Source organism: Cebus imitator, unplaced genomic scaffold (assembly GCF_001604975.1).
Source record: "Cebus imitator isolate Cc_AM_T3 unplaced genomic scaffold, Cebus_imitator-1.0 Scaffold402, whole genome shotgun sequence".
Taxonomy (NCBI): domain Eukaryota; kingdom Metazoa; phylum Chordata; class Mammalia; order Primates; family Cebidae; genus Cebus; species Cebus imitator.
In genome coordinates, this window is record NW_016107717.1 from 644,193 (window position 1) to 660,424 (window position 16,232).

General features: G+C 41.6%; 1 protein-coding gene across 2 annotated transcripts in view; it reads left to right on the plus strand.

Moving 5' to 3' along the window:
- The window catches only part of PAPPA2 (pappalysin 2), a 288,728-nt gene extending 278,002 nt beyond the window's left edge, over positions 1-10,726 (plus strand). For both annotated transcript variants that reach the window (XM_017508836.2, XM_037731478.1), the window contains 2 exons: positions 5,323-5,421; positions 7,530-10,726. In XM_017508836.2, coding sequence (XP_017364325.1) covers positions 5,323-5,421; positions 7,530-7,604 — 174 coding nt within the window. In that variant the 3' untranslated portion in view covers positions 7,605-10,726. The remainder of the gene's footprint in view (positions 1-5,322; positions 5,422-7,529) is intronic.
- The last annotated feature ends 5,506 nt before the right edge of the window (positions 10,727-16,232 follow it).

Genomic DNA, 16,232 nt, shown 5'->3' on the forward strand with positions numbered 1-16,232 from the left:
TTGTGCATGACCATTTCTTTGTCTCTGTGTTAGATCGCTAGGTTCACTTAATACACCTGTACCAAGCCCCTTTTGTAAAAGTGCCAAAATAAGTTACCCTTCCTGCCCAATTAATTAAAAGACTAATGAAATCATCAAATAGTGGTGGTATGGCATAGTAGAAAGAACAGAAGGTCAGAGATCTAGAGATTTGGAATCTATTCCCAGGATTGCTACTACCTATCCCTGAAAACAAGACAGTTCACCTGTTTAAGGCTCCCATTTCATCATTTGTAAAATGAAGGATGTATACTAAGTAGTGTTCAAAGTTTCATTTAGCCTTAGAATTTCTTATAAAAATTCTTTATAAGAATTTTTATAAGAAATTCTTTTAAAAAATCTCTTGAGCATACTGATTTGATTTCTTTGGATATATACTCAGTTGTGGATTGCTGGATCATATAATTGACACTCCCAACAATGGTGTGCAAGGGTTCCCTTTCCTCCACGTTCTCACTGGCACTTGTCTTTCATCTTTTCTTTTTTTGAGATGGAGTTTCACTCTTGTTGCCCAGGCTGGAATGCAGTGGCGCAATCTTGGCTCACCACAACCTCTGCCTCCCGTGTTCAAGTGATTCTCCTGTCTCAGCCTCCTGAGTAGCTCAGATTACAGGCACCCACCTCGACACCCAGCTGATTTTGTATTTGTAGTAGACAGGGTTTCTCCATGTTGATCGGGCTGGCCTCAAACTCTTGACCTCAGGTGATCCTCCTGCCCCAGCCTCCCAAAGTGCTGGGATTATAGTCGTGAGCCACTGTGCCCAGCAGTCTTTCACCTTTTTGAAAAGCAACTAGTGGTCTCATTATCAGGGTCTCTGGGGGCCTTGCAGGCCTCTCAGTTTCTGCCCCCAAGATTATAAGAGAGACTTTGTGCTAGGACTCTACTCTTGATGTTCTTTGCATTGTTTGGTTGTGAAGCCCAGGATATGTAGACACAGAAAGCTGAATCATGGGATGGGAAGGAGGATGAAGATCAAGCCACAAGTCATGATTCACTGAAAAGCCAGAGAAAAAGAAAATGAGTGCACAGATTTGTACACATTTACATAGAACTTGTATTTGCTGCAAGAACTCCATCAGGCACTGCACCATGCCTGCTTTGGAAAGGGGGCCTGATGGAACCTAATTAATATGAAGAAATTGAAGTGGCTCTGATTTGTCATTCACATAACAAGAAGATTTTTATGAAAATGATGTGGAAAAGAGAAAATAGTGCTTGGCATCAAGCAAAAGTTTGATTAGCATCTTCTCTTGGTCTCAAAAACCCATCAAGATTACAAAACAGGACGCAGTCCCATGCCTTACCTTTAGGGATACAGTCCTTTTTGGCTAAGATTCCAACCTGTAGGTTAATAAAGCAGAAGTTCTAACCTTTCTAAAACATCAACGTGGTCTTCAGTTCTGTTGCAAGCTGTAGAAGAGCAATGTTCTTAATCTGATTCAAGTAAGAGAGATCTTATCAGCCAATAGGTCAATGTTTACAGAACTATTCCCGGGCCTGGGCTCTGTAATAGGCAGCCTTAGACCACTTACCCCTCTGTTTCCTCTTCTATTTAGACAGATCTTTCAGACTCCTCTTCCCCTCAGAATCATCTAGTCCTAAGCTCTTCTCCATAGGGCCTAGATGTTGTGGAGCCAGCCCCTGAAAGCAGATTTCCCTCACTGCCAAAATCTGGATTAGGTATTTAATTCCTGTTCACATCTTGATGCTACACTGAGCTATCATATTGAGCCCAAAAAAAAGAAAAAAAAAAAAAAAAGCATGGAGACAGATCCACGCTATCTCTATGGCTAACTCCCCCCAGCAACCTCAGAATGGGAAGCATCGCTAGGTTACATAACATGCGGAAGAAATCATGTTTACTTTTGAGAAGTTTCCAAAGTGGCATTCATAGGGCAGATGGACAGCCTTTCCTTCTTGTATCCCATCACTTGTACACAGTCATTATTTGTCCATTTCATCTGCCTGGAACATGGCTAAAAAAGCCATGGCAAGAAAAGGCTTCCCATAACAATAAAAATAGGTATCATAAGGCTCATACATCATAAGAAGAGTAGACCAAACGCTCTCTCAGATTTAAGTATTCACCATAGATATAATTCTAAGGGCTTGACCTTCTGGCTCAGAGATGAATCATCTCTGAGTGGGGTGTGTGTGCGTGTGCACGTGTGTTCGTTTTAAAGGAGGCACAGTTAGCAAAGGGGAGAGTTTTTCTATAAAGTGAAAATAATATACAGTTATGTTAATGACTTTGGGTTCTACGTGTTGTTAAAAGGCAAAAAAAAAAAAAAGGACATTTTTAAAAGATATTTTTCGTTTACCAAGATGGCTAAAATAAAAATTAAAAAGTGACCCCTACTGGGATAAGCTTCAGATATTTGAAAAGCGCCTTAAGTGAAATGCTTTATTTTCTGATGTTATAGGATAAACAAGATATACACATGGGTGGTGAAGTTCACCTACGTAAAGGTTGTGCAGAGAAACCAAGCCTAGTACCTTTTCTCGGAAAAGATGCCTGTGGGTTAGAGTGATATTCTAAGATTGACATCTTTCAATTATTGAGATTAAAATCTTCTAGTCTATATCCAGACTTCAGCTATTTTTAAATTTGGGGTCAATTAGTCATTTTTCCTTTCTATTTTTTTATTGTAACCTTGGACTCAAACTGTCAGCTTCCCAGGCACATGTTGCCATAGGAGACTCTGTTTGTTGAGGGTGGAGTGGTTGTTTTTGGCATGTTGGGGGAGGAGCAATTAATTCTAATAGGTATATAGTAAATTAAACACTTGGGTCTTTCCAGCCTTTTCTCTGTATTTCTGCTCTTTTCTATAAACTTCGTTCTCTTTCCAGATGACTCTTTAAGAGCAGAAAAGAAAGAGTTTTTAGAAATAATTCCCAGGCTAGAGCAAAGGAAGTCCAGTGGGGCCTGGAGAAGGTCACCTAGGTCATTACTGCTCTTTTCAACATATGTTCCCTAATGTTCTTGAGATTAGAAGTGACCCTTGGTGAAGACTGTAGAAAGAAAAATTCCCTGGGATCGTCTACTAACCCGTTCAAATATTTAGATTTTCTTATGAAAAGAAAGATATCTTTAGATATACCTTTGATTTCCATTCTGAAGACCAGACTTATACATGTAAGAAAAGTATTTTGGGTGCTCCTTAGATTTTTATAGACAATTACATGGAAAAGAAAGAAGGAACTTATTAGATTTTGCCAATGAGTCAGTCAGGGCTGGAGGAAAAGTAACAGATGTAGTGTTAGATGAATAAGATACACTCCAAACACTTGAAAAAGAAAAATGAAACTCTGGGGAAACTCCATAGATGTATCCGGTCATCCTGCAAGAACCCAAGAGCATCTATAGGTGTTAAGGATGCACTAGTTGTCTTTTGACTTTGATTATTTGGCTGCAATTCAGGACCCAAGTCTTGATTCTATAGTTATTCCAAGTTCCCTAGAGCCAGAATAACTGGTTCCAGCATTAAAGACAAATGCTCATCTCAGAATCTTTGTCTTTTATTCCAGTGAGGCCTGTGTTGAAAACAGAATTCATTTTCACTTCCTGCTCACAACAGGAAGTGACATTGCTAAGCGGCTGTGAGGCAGCTATTGAGTTCCACCCCACAAGTAGCAGCTTCTCAGCGGTTGGTGAACTGGTATACATCTGGAATGATGTTCCAGTGACCTCAGGATTCCATAGAATAAAATCAAAACATTGAAGTAATCACTTGGATAAACTCGTTCTGATGTCACTCAATTGCTGAGAATTATTTAAAGGCCATTTTTGTGTTGAGTGATCCATCTCATCAAAACACAGTTAAATAGAAAACCGTCCTTCTATTTGACATTTAAGGAGGGTGGGGAGAGAGAAAGTGATTTGAACATGTAAACTCGAAGGTGGCTTCAGAACTCAAGGGTTCTGTGGGCCAAAGAGTTTGACCACAAGATGTTTCCTAGGTCTCTATGGTTGGGCGTCACTCAGGATGAGGAGCAGCCAGTTTTATTGAGTAGGTAGGCTGGCGGGTGTACCCTCCAGGGCACAGCACGGCAGTGTTTCCCTTCAGAGGTGGTTTTCTGGAGAAACAATGCATTGGGCTGCTGAGCTATTTTTTAACAACTTGTTGCTGTTCTTACTGTACATTTTCTTTTGGGGTGAAACACTCCATTAACTTTGGTTTGACCTGCACGCCATTCCCATTTTAGTTCCTGCTGACTTACTGCAGTAACAGTAGTGGATGGGAACAGTACAGCTGTCTCTGCTCTAACCCTGTGTCTAGTTGCTGTGCATGAGGTGGCTGTTATCTGTGGGCATATTTGTGTTCCAGCACTAGTGCCCTCAACCCAAGCACCACTGCAGGCTGGACAGACATCATTTTAGTCTTCATAGTACCCAAGGACTACTCAGGTCTCTAAGTACCAGTCTTTAGTGCACCAGGAGAGGGGTAGAGTTAATATGTGAGAAGCAGTACAAAGCCAGGAACATGACGTCTAATACTAAGCTGTATCTGACACTTGCTATATGACCTGGGCAATTCTTATCATATCTATGCATTCCCATTTCCTCATTAAAAAAGCAAGACTTTTGGTCAAGCACAGTGGCTCATGTCTGTAGTCCCAGCACTTTGGGAGGCTGAGATGGGAGGATCATGAGGTCAGGAGTTCAACACCAGCCTGGCCAATGTAGTGAAACCCCGTCTCTACTAAAAATACAAAAATTATTTTGAGCATGGTAACGTGCACCTGTAGTCCCAGCTACTCGGGAGGCTGAGGCAGGAGAATCACTTGAACCCAGGAGGCGGAGGTTGTGGTGAGCCAAGATTGTGCCCCACTGCACTCCAGCCTAGGCAACAGAGCAAGACTGTCTTAAAAAAAAAAAAAAAGGGGGGGACTTTTAAAGCCAACCCTGCCTACTGCACAGGCTTTCTTCCACGCTCAACAGAGTTAAAAACATGTGGAACTGTCTTGTAGCCTACACAATATAAAGCCCTCTTATTGCAAGAAGGCAAAAAAAAAGTTGATCAAAGAGTTTAAACAACCTATCTCAGACCTCAGAGTAGGTGAGGAACGCTACTGCGAGTGAACTATAACAATTCATTGGGCCCAGTGGTCTTGAGATTTTTCAGCTGCTTGCAAATGTTAGGTCAATGTGTATCCCGCACCTTGGGTGCTTTTCTGAATATCTCTGGAGTTGTATGGATTGTGCTTGGATGGGGGAATGGCAGAGTCAAGACAGACATAATAAGGCTGTACCGAGATGTCGCCTTCCAACTTCCCTACAGCCCTTCCAAGCAGATGGTTGGTGTGACACTATCAACAACCGAGCCTACTGCAACTATGACGGGGGAGACTGCTGCTCTTCCACGCTCTCCTCCAAGAAGGTGAGTGAGAGAACCTGGGGACGGGGGAGGCAGTGGTTTCAGAAATAAAGGCAGGGTCTTCAGCTAGCTCTCCTTCATGGTGTGTAATAAGGGGTTTGTATTCAACAATTAGGAGGGAATTAGAATGAGCAAACATTGGAGCTTCTACATTGACAGAGTTAAGGGTAGCATAGGTTCTTAGACAACACCAGTTCTTTGTCAATTCAGTGACTCAGAAAAGCCATGGTTTTTGCTGTGGAAGGACTCATACCTGTTTATCATTGGCCAAGAAACATTTCTGTAGGCAGGGAAAATAATTGTCTTTACCCGGGGGAGGTAGGATTACCAACAAAGTGCTATCCAGTTACTATCTGTCTTCATAATTACATTAACAATTTTACATAGTATGTTACAAGCATCTCGCAGACACGTGTTAAGTGGCTGCCACCAGCCACCTGAGTGCTCTCTGATTGTATCTTGAGCAATAATCCTTTCTTGATGCCCCTCATCCCTGTTACTCTTGGCTCTGTTAAATTAGCAGATAGGCTCAAGCTAAGCCTCATAAAATAGAATAAGCAGAAATGTTGTAATAATACGGGTAAAAAACCTAAGTGCTTCAAAGATATTTAAAGCTAGTTGGGTCAATATGATAAATCTGAAATAAGCAAGAGATGGTATTTCCTTCCTTGGATGTGTCTCCATGATAAAGCCACATCTATCATAATCACCTATGTGCAGACTTGAATATTACGTCTCTTACTTGCTAATATTTAACCCGCACTCAATATGTGGCAGGCACTATTCTCACCATTTATGTGAATTAACTTATTTAATGCAGAGTGCTCAGGTGCTCATTATATCACTAATTTGGCTCTCTTTTGCTTTAAAAACCCAAACATCCTAAACTAAGAGAAACAGATCAAAGGCTTGGACCACAGGTCAGAAATCAGGCCAGCTATCTCTATAAAAGAAGACAGGATAACTTAGGAAAAAATAAAGCAGTTCTCTCCCTATCTCACACTCTGAAAAATCTAGTAATTGTAATAAATTTCAGTGCCTGTGGCCAGCATACACAGGAATTAGGATTGAAAAGGCACTTCACCCCTTTGTTGACTCCTAAATCACATTTTAAAGTAATGTGCAAATATGCTGGAAAATTTCCCCACACAGCCCCACCCATTCTCCAACCCACTTGCCCAATCACCAAGCCCATGTCTTTAGTGTACTTGGACCACTATTGTATGTGATATGCCTATTTATTTTTATCTCATTCTATTGTTAATGCCCCAAAGGGAAAAATCATTGACACTTTTATGTCGCATCTCCAAAATGCCCAATTTTCTGTGATGCTAGGTATGGACACTCAAAATGTAGCATTTATCTATTTGTAGTAGGTCAAGCAGAAGAGAGTAACTTTTTCTGACTGTCTCTGGCATGGGGAAGAGATAGTTACATAGAAGGAAAGCAACAGAGCCACAAACAGTGGGCGGGGAGATGCATTATTCCGCCAAGCCAATATATATCTTGGGCTCAAAAAAGCAAAAACTCATGCTTTATGAGGATGGCAAAGATGTTCCCCTTGTCCCAAGAACACTGAGGAGTTGGAGGCAGAGAGCTAGTCTGTAGCTTGTCTCAGCTTCCCATATAGCAGTGTCATTACCTTGTATAAAGTCACCTCACATCTCTTGCCCTTCCCTGTAAAAAGAAAATGCTGATGCTACCATTCATCTTTCCTGCTTTACAGGGAAAGTAACAGTAACAGTAAGAGCAGTAGTTTTAGCTAAGAGTGGCAGTATTAGAACTGACAGTAGTGATAGATGCTTGGCAATATATAAGAGCTTTCTACTTACCATGTTATTTAAATCATACAAACACCCTCTGGGATAGTTTCTGTTGTCCTCCCCAACTTATATGTGAGGAAAGTGAAGCAAGGAACAATTACTTTGCCTAAGGCTACATGGTGACATGGTGTGTGAGTGAGAAAACTGCGTGTTTATTTCTGGTCAGTGATGATATTAGCACATCATTCCACAGTTCCTCTGGCACCAAGTGAGAAAAGTGAATGCTGGTTGAAAAGTATGAAGCTGTCACATAAATGCGCTATTTCAACTTCTCTTTCATTCCCCTAGGTCATTCCATTTGCTGCTGACTGTGACTTGGATGAGTGCACCTGCCGAGACCCCAAGGCAGAAGAAAATCAGTAACTGTGGGAACAAACCCCTCCCTCCACTGCCTCAGAGGTAGTAACAAAGAGAGGCAGACCCAGGAGGAAACAAAGGGTGAATGAAGAAGGACAGTCATGAAGTGGAGGAAGGAGGAAGAGTATGAAGGATCTTATAAGAAATGCATGAGGGTGTTGATAGGTGCCAACTATCGAGTAGTCCAAGTAGGGGAGAATCATAGACAAAAGTTTCTTTAAAGTAGCAGTTGATTAACATGGAAGAAGAAATATGAGAGATATGTAAGGACCCTCCTCCCTCATTTATATTCTACTCAATCCTATCCTCAGCTCTTGCCCTGCTCCCCACTCTACACCCTGCCAGCTATTCAGTCCCACCCAACTTGTAAATTAATACAAAAAACTAGAGGAGGATTTGGCAGGGATACTCTGCTAATACCCATCTCGAATGGACTGCCATCTTTCAGAGCTTGTCTGCTCTCAACTGGCTCTTTTTCCTTTTGTGTAGTCTCCCTTAAATAATGAAGTTAGTTATTCTTTATAAGTATTTAAACATAATTATATAAATATATATATTATATTTTTTGCTGTTTACTAAGCTAAAAATTATTCATTGTTCCACACATGCTGCTGTGAAGTTCAAATTGAATGCTGAGACTTTGAGGACAGAAAGGTAACTTATTTTCCCATCTTTCTATGGATGAGGATTGGCAAGTTGAATGGGAAGTGCAGGAGGAGAGAGAGTAATCACATGGAATTCTGGATGCTAGCATGCAAAGTTAATCATCTTTTTCTGTGACCTGGGAGCTGGGCCCATTTATGACCGAGGAGATGGGGAGTTAGAATGGTGGTACTAAGAGGCTTAGGAAGTTGGGTGTGAGTACCCACTGGTGTTGGGTCCAGAACTAGATAATGGTTCTTGACCATCTGTCCACAAAGAATATATTAACTTGTGTCCATTTCTCAGAACTCTCAATTGGAGTTGGTGAGACCCAGGATTCTCTGCACTTCCATATGTGCCTGTTCCAAGGGTGGCTGTCAGCCAGCCAGCCAGTCAACAAGTTTGTATTGGAGCCCATTCTCTGATCACCAGGATTACAGGAACTCACACGATCCTCATACTTGGCCTGTGGTCCCACTTCTAACATGTTAGAAGTCTCCAAGCCTGGCTATCACTCACAGTCACATGACCAAGTGTTGATTTTTTTTCTGGGGAAAAAATATTATGGAAATGACACAGGGGAAAGGTGGAAGGAGATGAAAGCACAGGCAGGAATGGAGGAGCCAAAGAGAACTGTGAAGTGAGCAGTCAGGGTTAAACTAAAGCCCGGGCATGAGAATGGAAGTGATCAGGGAGATTCGGTCCTTGTTCCAAGTCTCCAAAGAGGACCCCAGTGGGTCCCTTGAGGAATGAAGAATCTGAGATAAATTCTTGTCAAGTATCATGTACAAAATCTGCGAGCCAGAGATTTTGACTTCAGCAAGCTATGAGAATACATGGAGCAAGGGTGACACTCTGTGGGGAGACAGAAGAATTTCAACTATTTAGGGTCCATTTTGTTGTTTTTACTCTTTCTTATCCAATACATGGACCGCACATGAAATGACCACGTTAAGCCTCTCTCTGTTTACATCCCAGAGTCACTGGGATGTGGTCTATTGCAGTTACATTTTCTTGTAACGGTTTCTGGATTAGGCCTTAGGGAAAGAGAGTAAGGAGCCAATTTCTGTTTAATATTCTAGTTTTACTCATTGTAGGAAGGATGTGAGGCTTGTCTCCCTTAAAGTTTTTTCTCCAATGGAAACCAAGAACAGACAAAACTTAGATCTCAACCGTGGTCTCTCTCCATCTTCTGCTCTTTTGCTTTGACCACTGTTTTTCTACTTTTCCCGTCAACACCGGAGAAACAGTTTTGCAAATAGGAATAGGAAATACTACCACAACTATAGAAGTATTATCTACATTATCATGTAGGGAAGAAGAATATCCTGAAAGGGAATAAAACAAGAATAAGGATATACCCATATTAATCTGTGGGTTTGTGGAATGAGGGTGTCAAAGTCATTGGGAAAAGGAAAGAGCAGAGTTCACCCATTCAAAAAAAATCTTTTGTTTTGTCTTCTAATTTCTAGCATAAAGAGGATGTAGCTCAGATACCACTCATTGTCTTGAGTCATGCTTAGTGCCCCCAGTAAGACAAACATAGTTATTAGTGGGATTCTGATAGGCTTCCATATGCAAAGGACGATGGAAAAGTTTAGACACCCTATTTTGTTTTATTGGGGAAAATGTCCAAATTGCTGGAAGCGTGCTAAGTTCTGCCTTGGGGAATCCTATCTTGTCTGAGATTGAGGCAGAGGAATTGTTATCCTGGGCATTCCGCAGCTCAGGAACATGGAGCCTGTGGTTCATGCCGGTGTACGTCTGCGTGCAGTCTCTCCACAAGAGCAATAGTGAGAACATACGCGTTTTAAATTTCATTTTTAAATATTTTGTTCTCTGCAATTCACTGCTCTGGAAAGGCAAAAGGAAAGTTCCTGTTGTGTGTGAAGAGCCCCTTAGGCGATCAGGCTTCCCAATCATAACTGTAGCTATTCAGAGACAGCAGGTTCTTCCAGTCTCTGCTTCTGGGGCCTGAGCAACTCAGGTCACTGATAAAGTGGAAGGACTGAGACTCTGTGGTCACAGATCCCAGCGACACAACTCACATTCCATGTGATGGTCCACATTCTGCTGCTCCTATCCACCCATGTGGTCATTGAGAGCCTTTCTCAGAGACTCTTCTGTGTGTTTGATTGTGCCCAGGTGGTGCAGGGCTAGCTGGCTCTAACGACAAGAGTGACAGCCTCCAATCAGAAAGGACAGAGTGAGGAGAATGGGAAGATGCTGGCAGGAATGAAAGTGAAGGAATCATGAAAGAGCTCTTCCTGATTCTCTTCTCTTTTTTTCTATTACAAGGCATTGAACTTGGCACTTCCTCTGTTCTTTTGTGATCACTACTGAGTGCATTAGTTAACACCGAAGGCGATGGCTTGATTGGGGATGTAGTGAAAGGAGCTGATCTACTGTAATGTAATGTCAAACAGCTACAGACAGTTATTTTGTAAGACTCTAAGATGTTCATTAAAAAATCAGCACACAAAATATGAAGTGTCTTTGCTGTCTCTTTGTTTAAATCGTTTCATCACTTTCTAATCACTTTCCATTGTCTTGTGCCAGGTCCATGCAACAGTCATTATTTGATTGATTGGTCATTTCTTTTAGTCATTTAAAAACCAGCTATTAAGTAAATAGGATGTGTAAGGAAGATGAACATGAACGCTCATAAGAAGATATGGCATATCTGAAAGTAGAATGTGAAGCAGGAATGTCAAATACCTCATGAGTTTTGAAATAATGTGCAAGAATTACTTACAGTCCAGAGGAAGTAGGGATCACTTCTGGAAGCCAAAGGTAGGTAGCATTTGGAATATGGTTGGGGAAGGATGCATGTGGTCCAACAGGCAGAAATGAGAGTGGGGAGAGGAGAGTCCAGGCAAGGGAAGCAACAGGGTTGAAGATGTGGAGGTAGGAAATGGATAGGCTGTGCATTTTGGAATATCAGTGAGGCATCCAGCTTAGCTGGAAGGTAGAACTAAGCTAACATGTACCATACATTTGGTAAATGCAAAATCTTACTTAATTCCTAAAACAGATCTGCAAATAGCATATGCTCACTTCACAGATGAGAACACTAAGCCCCAGACTGGCAAGGAAAGTTCCTCAAGGTCATATGAAGGGAGTTAGCCTGGTTCTGTGGGACACCAAGATGTTAGAAGGAAAAGAAAAGTTGTGATTAATAGGATGAAGAGAGGTGAAATGAAATGTCGAGTATGATGCCTCTGCATTAAATACACAATCTGAAATCTTCCAGCCCTGCCAGAAAAGGGAAGCTAGCAGGAGCAGGCTTTTAAAGAAAGACTATACATTTGCTGTCTCAATAAACTCAGGTTGAAAGCCAGATACGTAATTAGCTGGAAATGTCATCTAAAGCAGTGTTCAGCACCCTAGAGGAGGCTTCTGCAGTTGGGGCCAGCTTGCAGAGTTTTCTGGCCACACCAGTCACCACCTGGCTGCTTGAAGGGCTGGGCAGATATCTCAGCATACCTATGAGGCATTTGGAAAGAACTGTGAAATAGACAGTTGGAAATGTGAGCTTAGAACTTGGGAGAGAGGTTTGTGGTTAGAAATCATCATTTGAGAGAGAAAAAAAAGCATTTTCTTTATGGTTCACAAAGTGCTTTCGTTTGCTTTATGGCTACCCACAGTAGGCAGAGCAAGGGCAGTTTTGTTTTTTGTTTTTTTCTTTTCATTTTACAGATGAAGAAACTGAGTGTCTGTGAGGTTATAGGAAAATTTAAGTTCACGTATCTAAGTGCAGGTTGGGGTGGGAATCCAAGTTCTCTGTCTCCAAATGTAATGTTTTCTATTGCACAGCATTCACCCAGTTCCATTTGCAATGGGAAAGTTTAATGTCTTTTGACCGGTTTATGTTTCAAGGTGCTCAGTGGCTTTCTGAGTAGCTAAGCCTATTTTCTTTCTGAGTAGCTGAGCCTATTTTCTCTCCTGCCTGTTGTTTCTAGCAAATGGTAGAAAAACTGAGGGCAAACTTTCCTGAGCACCCTTCCAGGGCCCTCTCTCTCCTCATGCCAGGCCCTGAGTATAAGCAGATGCCCTTGCACATACCAGTTAGGCCAGCTGGACAGAAATGTCTGGCAAGGCTGCCTTTTCCTTAATAGCTTCCCTAGGGAGAGTCCTGGACAGAGACTTTGGAGCTCTGGTTTCCATTGACTGACAAACTTAAATGACATGATGAGTCATCCGTCAGCTGGGAGACTCACTACTCTTAGATTCAGGCCATCCAGACGATGAGGGGCTGAGGGTAAGGTTGGGTGAGTTAATGAGAAGGGCTCTAGGGCATCTCTGAAGCTGACTTTGGATCATTTCTTATGTCATTCCAGGAAGACCACTGAAATACTCCTAGTATTTCAGGTTTCTCAGTGGTTAGCTCAGAAGAAAAAGATGGTAGTGGTGAGAATCCTGTATCCCATAATGGCCCATGCCCATAAAAGCTTCTACATGTGCCTGGGATATCTGGCCTGGCAAAATATGAGACTGTTTTAGAAAATAGATGGTTATCCAGTTGATCATTAATGGGCATTTGGGTTGGTTCCAAGTCTTTGCTATTGTGAACAGTGCCACAATAAACATATGTGTGCGTGTGTCTTTATAATAGAATGATTTACAATCCTTTGGTTATATATCCAGTAATGGGATTTCTTGGTCAAATGGTATTTCTAGTTCTAGATCCTTGAGGAATTGCCACACTGTCTTCCACAATATTGAGCTAATTTACACTCCCATCAACAGTGTAAAAGTGTTCCTATTTCTCCTCATCCTCTCTAGCATCTGTTGTCTTCTGATTTTTTAATGATCGCCATTCTAACTGGCATGAGATGGTATCTCAATAAACAGAAAACCAAACACTGCATGTTCTCACTCATAAGTGGGAGTTGAGCAATGAGAACACATGGACACAGGGAGGAAAACATCACACACCAGGGCCTGTCAGGGGGTGGGGAGCTAGGAGAGGGATAGCATTAGGAGAAATACCTAATGTAGATGACAGGGTGATGGATGCAGCAAACCACCAGGGCACATGTATACCTATGTAACAAGCCTGCACGTTCTGCACATGTACACCAGAACGTAAAGTATAATAATAATAAAAGATGGTTATTCTCAAGTCTGCCATTGTGTGAGCCTACCTGAGATTGAATAGATCTTGTCCAGTCAGAATTCAGCCTGGTGGTCAATACACTATGGTGTGTGTGATTTGCCACATTTGGCTCCCTGCTGAAGATGATGTGGTTTTCATCTTTAATCTGGTCGTGCCACACAGTCTTTAGGTTACATTGCTATGTGTTAGTAAGAACTAGTGTGACAATGATGAAGTACATTTTTAAAAGAAATCTACAAGTCAAATGTGGTTAACATTCCAAATGAGTATAATAAAAATCTTTCTAAGATCTTTCTCAGAAAGGTAGTTCTGAGTAATGGCAATAGTTGAGATTAACTACAATTTGCTAATGTTCTTTAAATCCAATTTTCTTCTAAGGATAATTTAATATACACAAGCTTCCTTTTCTTTGTCTCTGTCTACACAAAAGTCACATATTAAAAGTCACATTTTAAAAAAATAAGAAAATGAAGGGACAGTGTTGACTTTTTAATGACTACCAATTATGTTGCGTCAATGTGCCCTTCTTTCCTTTGGGTAACTGCTATCCGAAGACAACTGCCGGTTTAAAAATGTTTATACACATGCAAGTCACATTTAAATCTCACAAAAGGCTGTTAAAGTTAGAGAATTACCCCATACCACAATTTAATACATACAACTCAAAGTGCTTCCTGAATGGTTAGGCAAGTTATGTTAGGGTGCAAATGACTTCCAAGTAATGACGTTGTAGGTAGTGAATCAATAACCATTAGAATAATCTGTAAGAAAATTTCTACAGCTTTTTAGAATGGCAAAGTAGTCTTCACAATGGGAAAATACTTCTTATTAACTCAACATTGTTCATGCTTTCTCTACCTAGGGAGGTGACCTGGCACAGGGAGGCTGGGGTCAGGATGACTGAGCCTGGACCTAGAAAGTCAATATGTAGGAGGTATTGGTGATTTGTGATCCATGGGCAGCAGCATAATGATCTGCAAGGATGAAAACTACAAAGTTTCAAAGCTGACAAATCTGAATTTGAATTCTGGGTCCATTACTCACTAGGTAAGTCATTGAGTTACTGAATCTCTCTGAGCCTCAGTTTCCTAAATATCTACTTTTGCAAGACGAAGCCCAGCATAGTGGTTAAGCAGTGCCAGACAAGGAAGGGTTAAAGAGTGATTGATGGAGATGGTGTGTATAGATTACTCTCTCAAAAAGTTTGCAGCCAGGTGTGGTGGCTCATGCCTGTAATCCCAGCACTTTGGGAGGCCGAGGTGGGAGGATCACTTGAGGTCAGATGTTTGAGACCAGCCTGGCCAACATGATGAAACGTCCCCCCCCCCACTAAAAATATGAAAATTGAGCCCTGCATAGTGGTACACACTTGTAGTCCCACCTGCTCGGGAGGCTGAGAAAGGAGAATCACTTTAACTTGGGAGGTAGAAGTTGTAGTGAGCAGAGATTGCACCACTGCACCCCAGCCTAGGTGGCAGAGCAAGACTCCATCTCAAAAAAAGAGTGGCTGGGCATGGTGGTGCATGCCTGTAATTCCAGTACTTTGGGAAGCTGAGGCAGGTGGATCACGAGGTCAGGAGATCAAGACCATCCTGGCCAACATAGTGAAACCCCGTCTTTACTGAAAATAAAAAAAAAAAAAAAATTAGCTGGGCATGGTGGCATGTGCCTGTAATCCCAGCTACTCAGAAGGCTGAAGCAGGAGAATTGCTTGAAGCAAGAGAATTGCTTGAAGCAGGGAGTTGGAGGTTGCAGTGAGCCAAGATCATGCCACTGCATTCCAGCCTGGCAACAGAGCAAGACTCTGTCTCAAAAAAAAAAAAAAAAAAAAAAAATTGACAGTAAAGAAAAGGAGGAGAGGAGAGAATTGCCCTTTTGTGGCTTCAAAATTCTCAAACACCATGCTTCTCTAACCTTAGAGAGACTAAGATGTGTGCCATCATTAGTTATGTTCTCAGGACAGTTAGAACAGATGGAGACTCCTAAGTGGTTTGGCTGCCAGGAGATGTTCTATCCCACTGATTCGGAAAGAAGCAAAATGGATCTGTAAGGTAAAGGTGGTAATGTGTGGAGCTGAGGAAAAGGAAGTGGGCTAGGGGGGAAATTTGGAGTTGGCAGAAATGTTGGTAAACTCAGCTGGCATATGCCTGTAAAGTTGCATTACCTATGTCAGGAACACTGGTTATTTTCTTCAAAAGACAATTGAATTGCTGAATTTATCGCATTATACAATAGCACCATCCACTGCAACTTTTGACAGTGATGGAAATGTTCTACGTCTGCATTGTCTGATGTAGTAGCCACTAGGCACTACGGGTTGCTCTGTAGCCCTAGTGACCGATGAGACCGAAAAACTGAATTTTAAATGTTACTTAATTTCAGTGAGTTTAAACAGCGACATGTAGCTAGTCGTGTCACTGGCCAGCACAGTTCTAAAGCATCACACACACATATATAATTCAACTTGCTTTTAAATAGTGCTGCTTATATCTCATGGCTAACGTAAGGTTACATCATGCTCAGGTGGATGTTTTGGGTTATATTATTCTAGTTTGAAAAAATAAGTTTAATAAATAATCTACAAATTATACATCCAGATGCCTGAAACCATAAATTAAAAATCAAACACAAAGATCTCTTACTGGCATGTAGCTTTCATACAGCCATGTTTTAGTGGCTAAGATAAATAGTAATTCCTGGGATGCTAATTTTGGGAAATCAGACAGTGACTGGAGAGCAGTGAAGCACTTAACATAAATGAGACATGAGAAATATTGAGAGAGGCACAAAGAAGCCCCAGATGGCACCTCCAGTAAGTGGCAGAGCCAGGATTTGGACCCAGTTGTCTGGTTCGAGGGTTTGTGCATTCACCC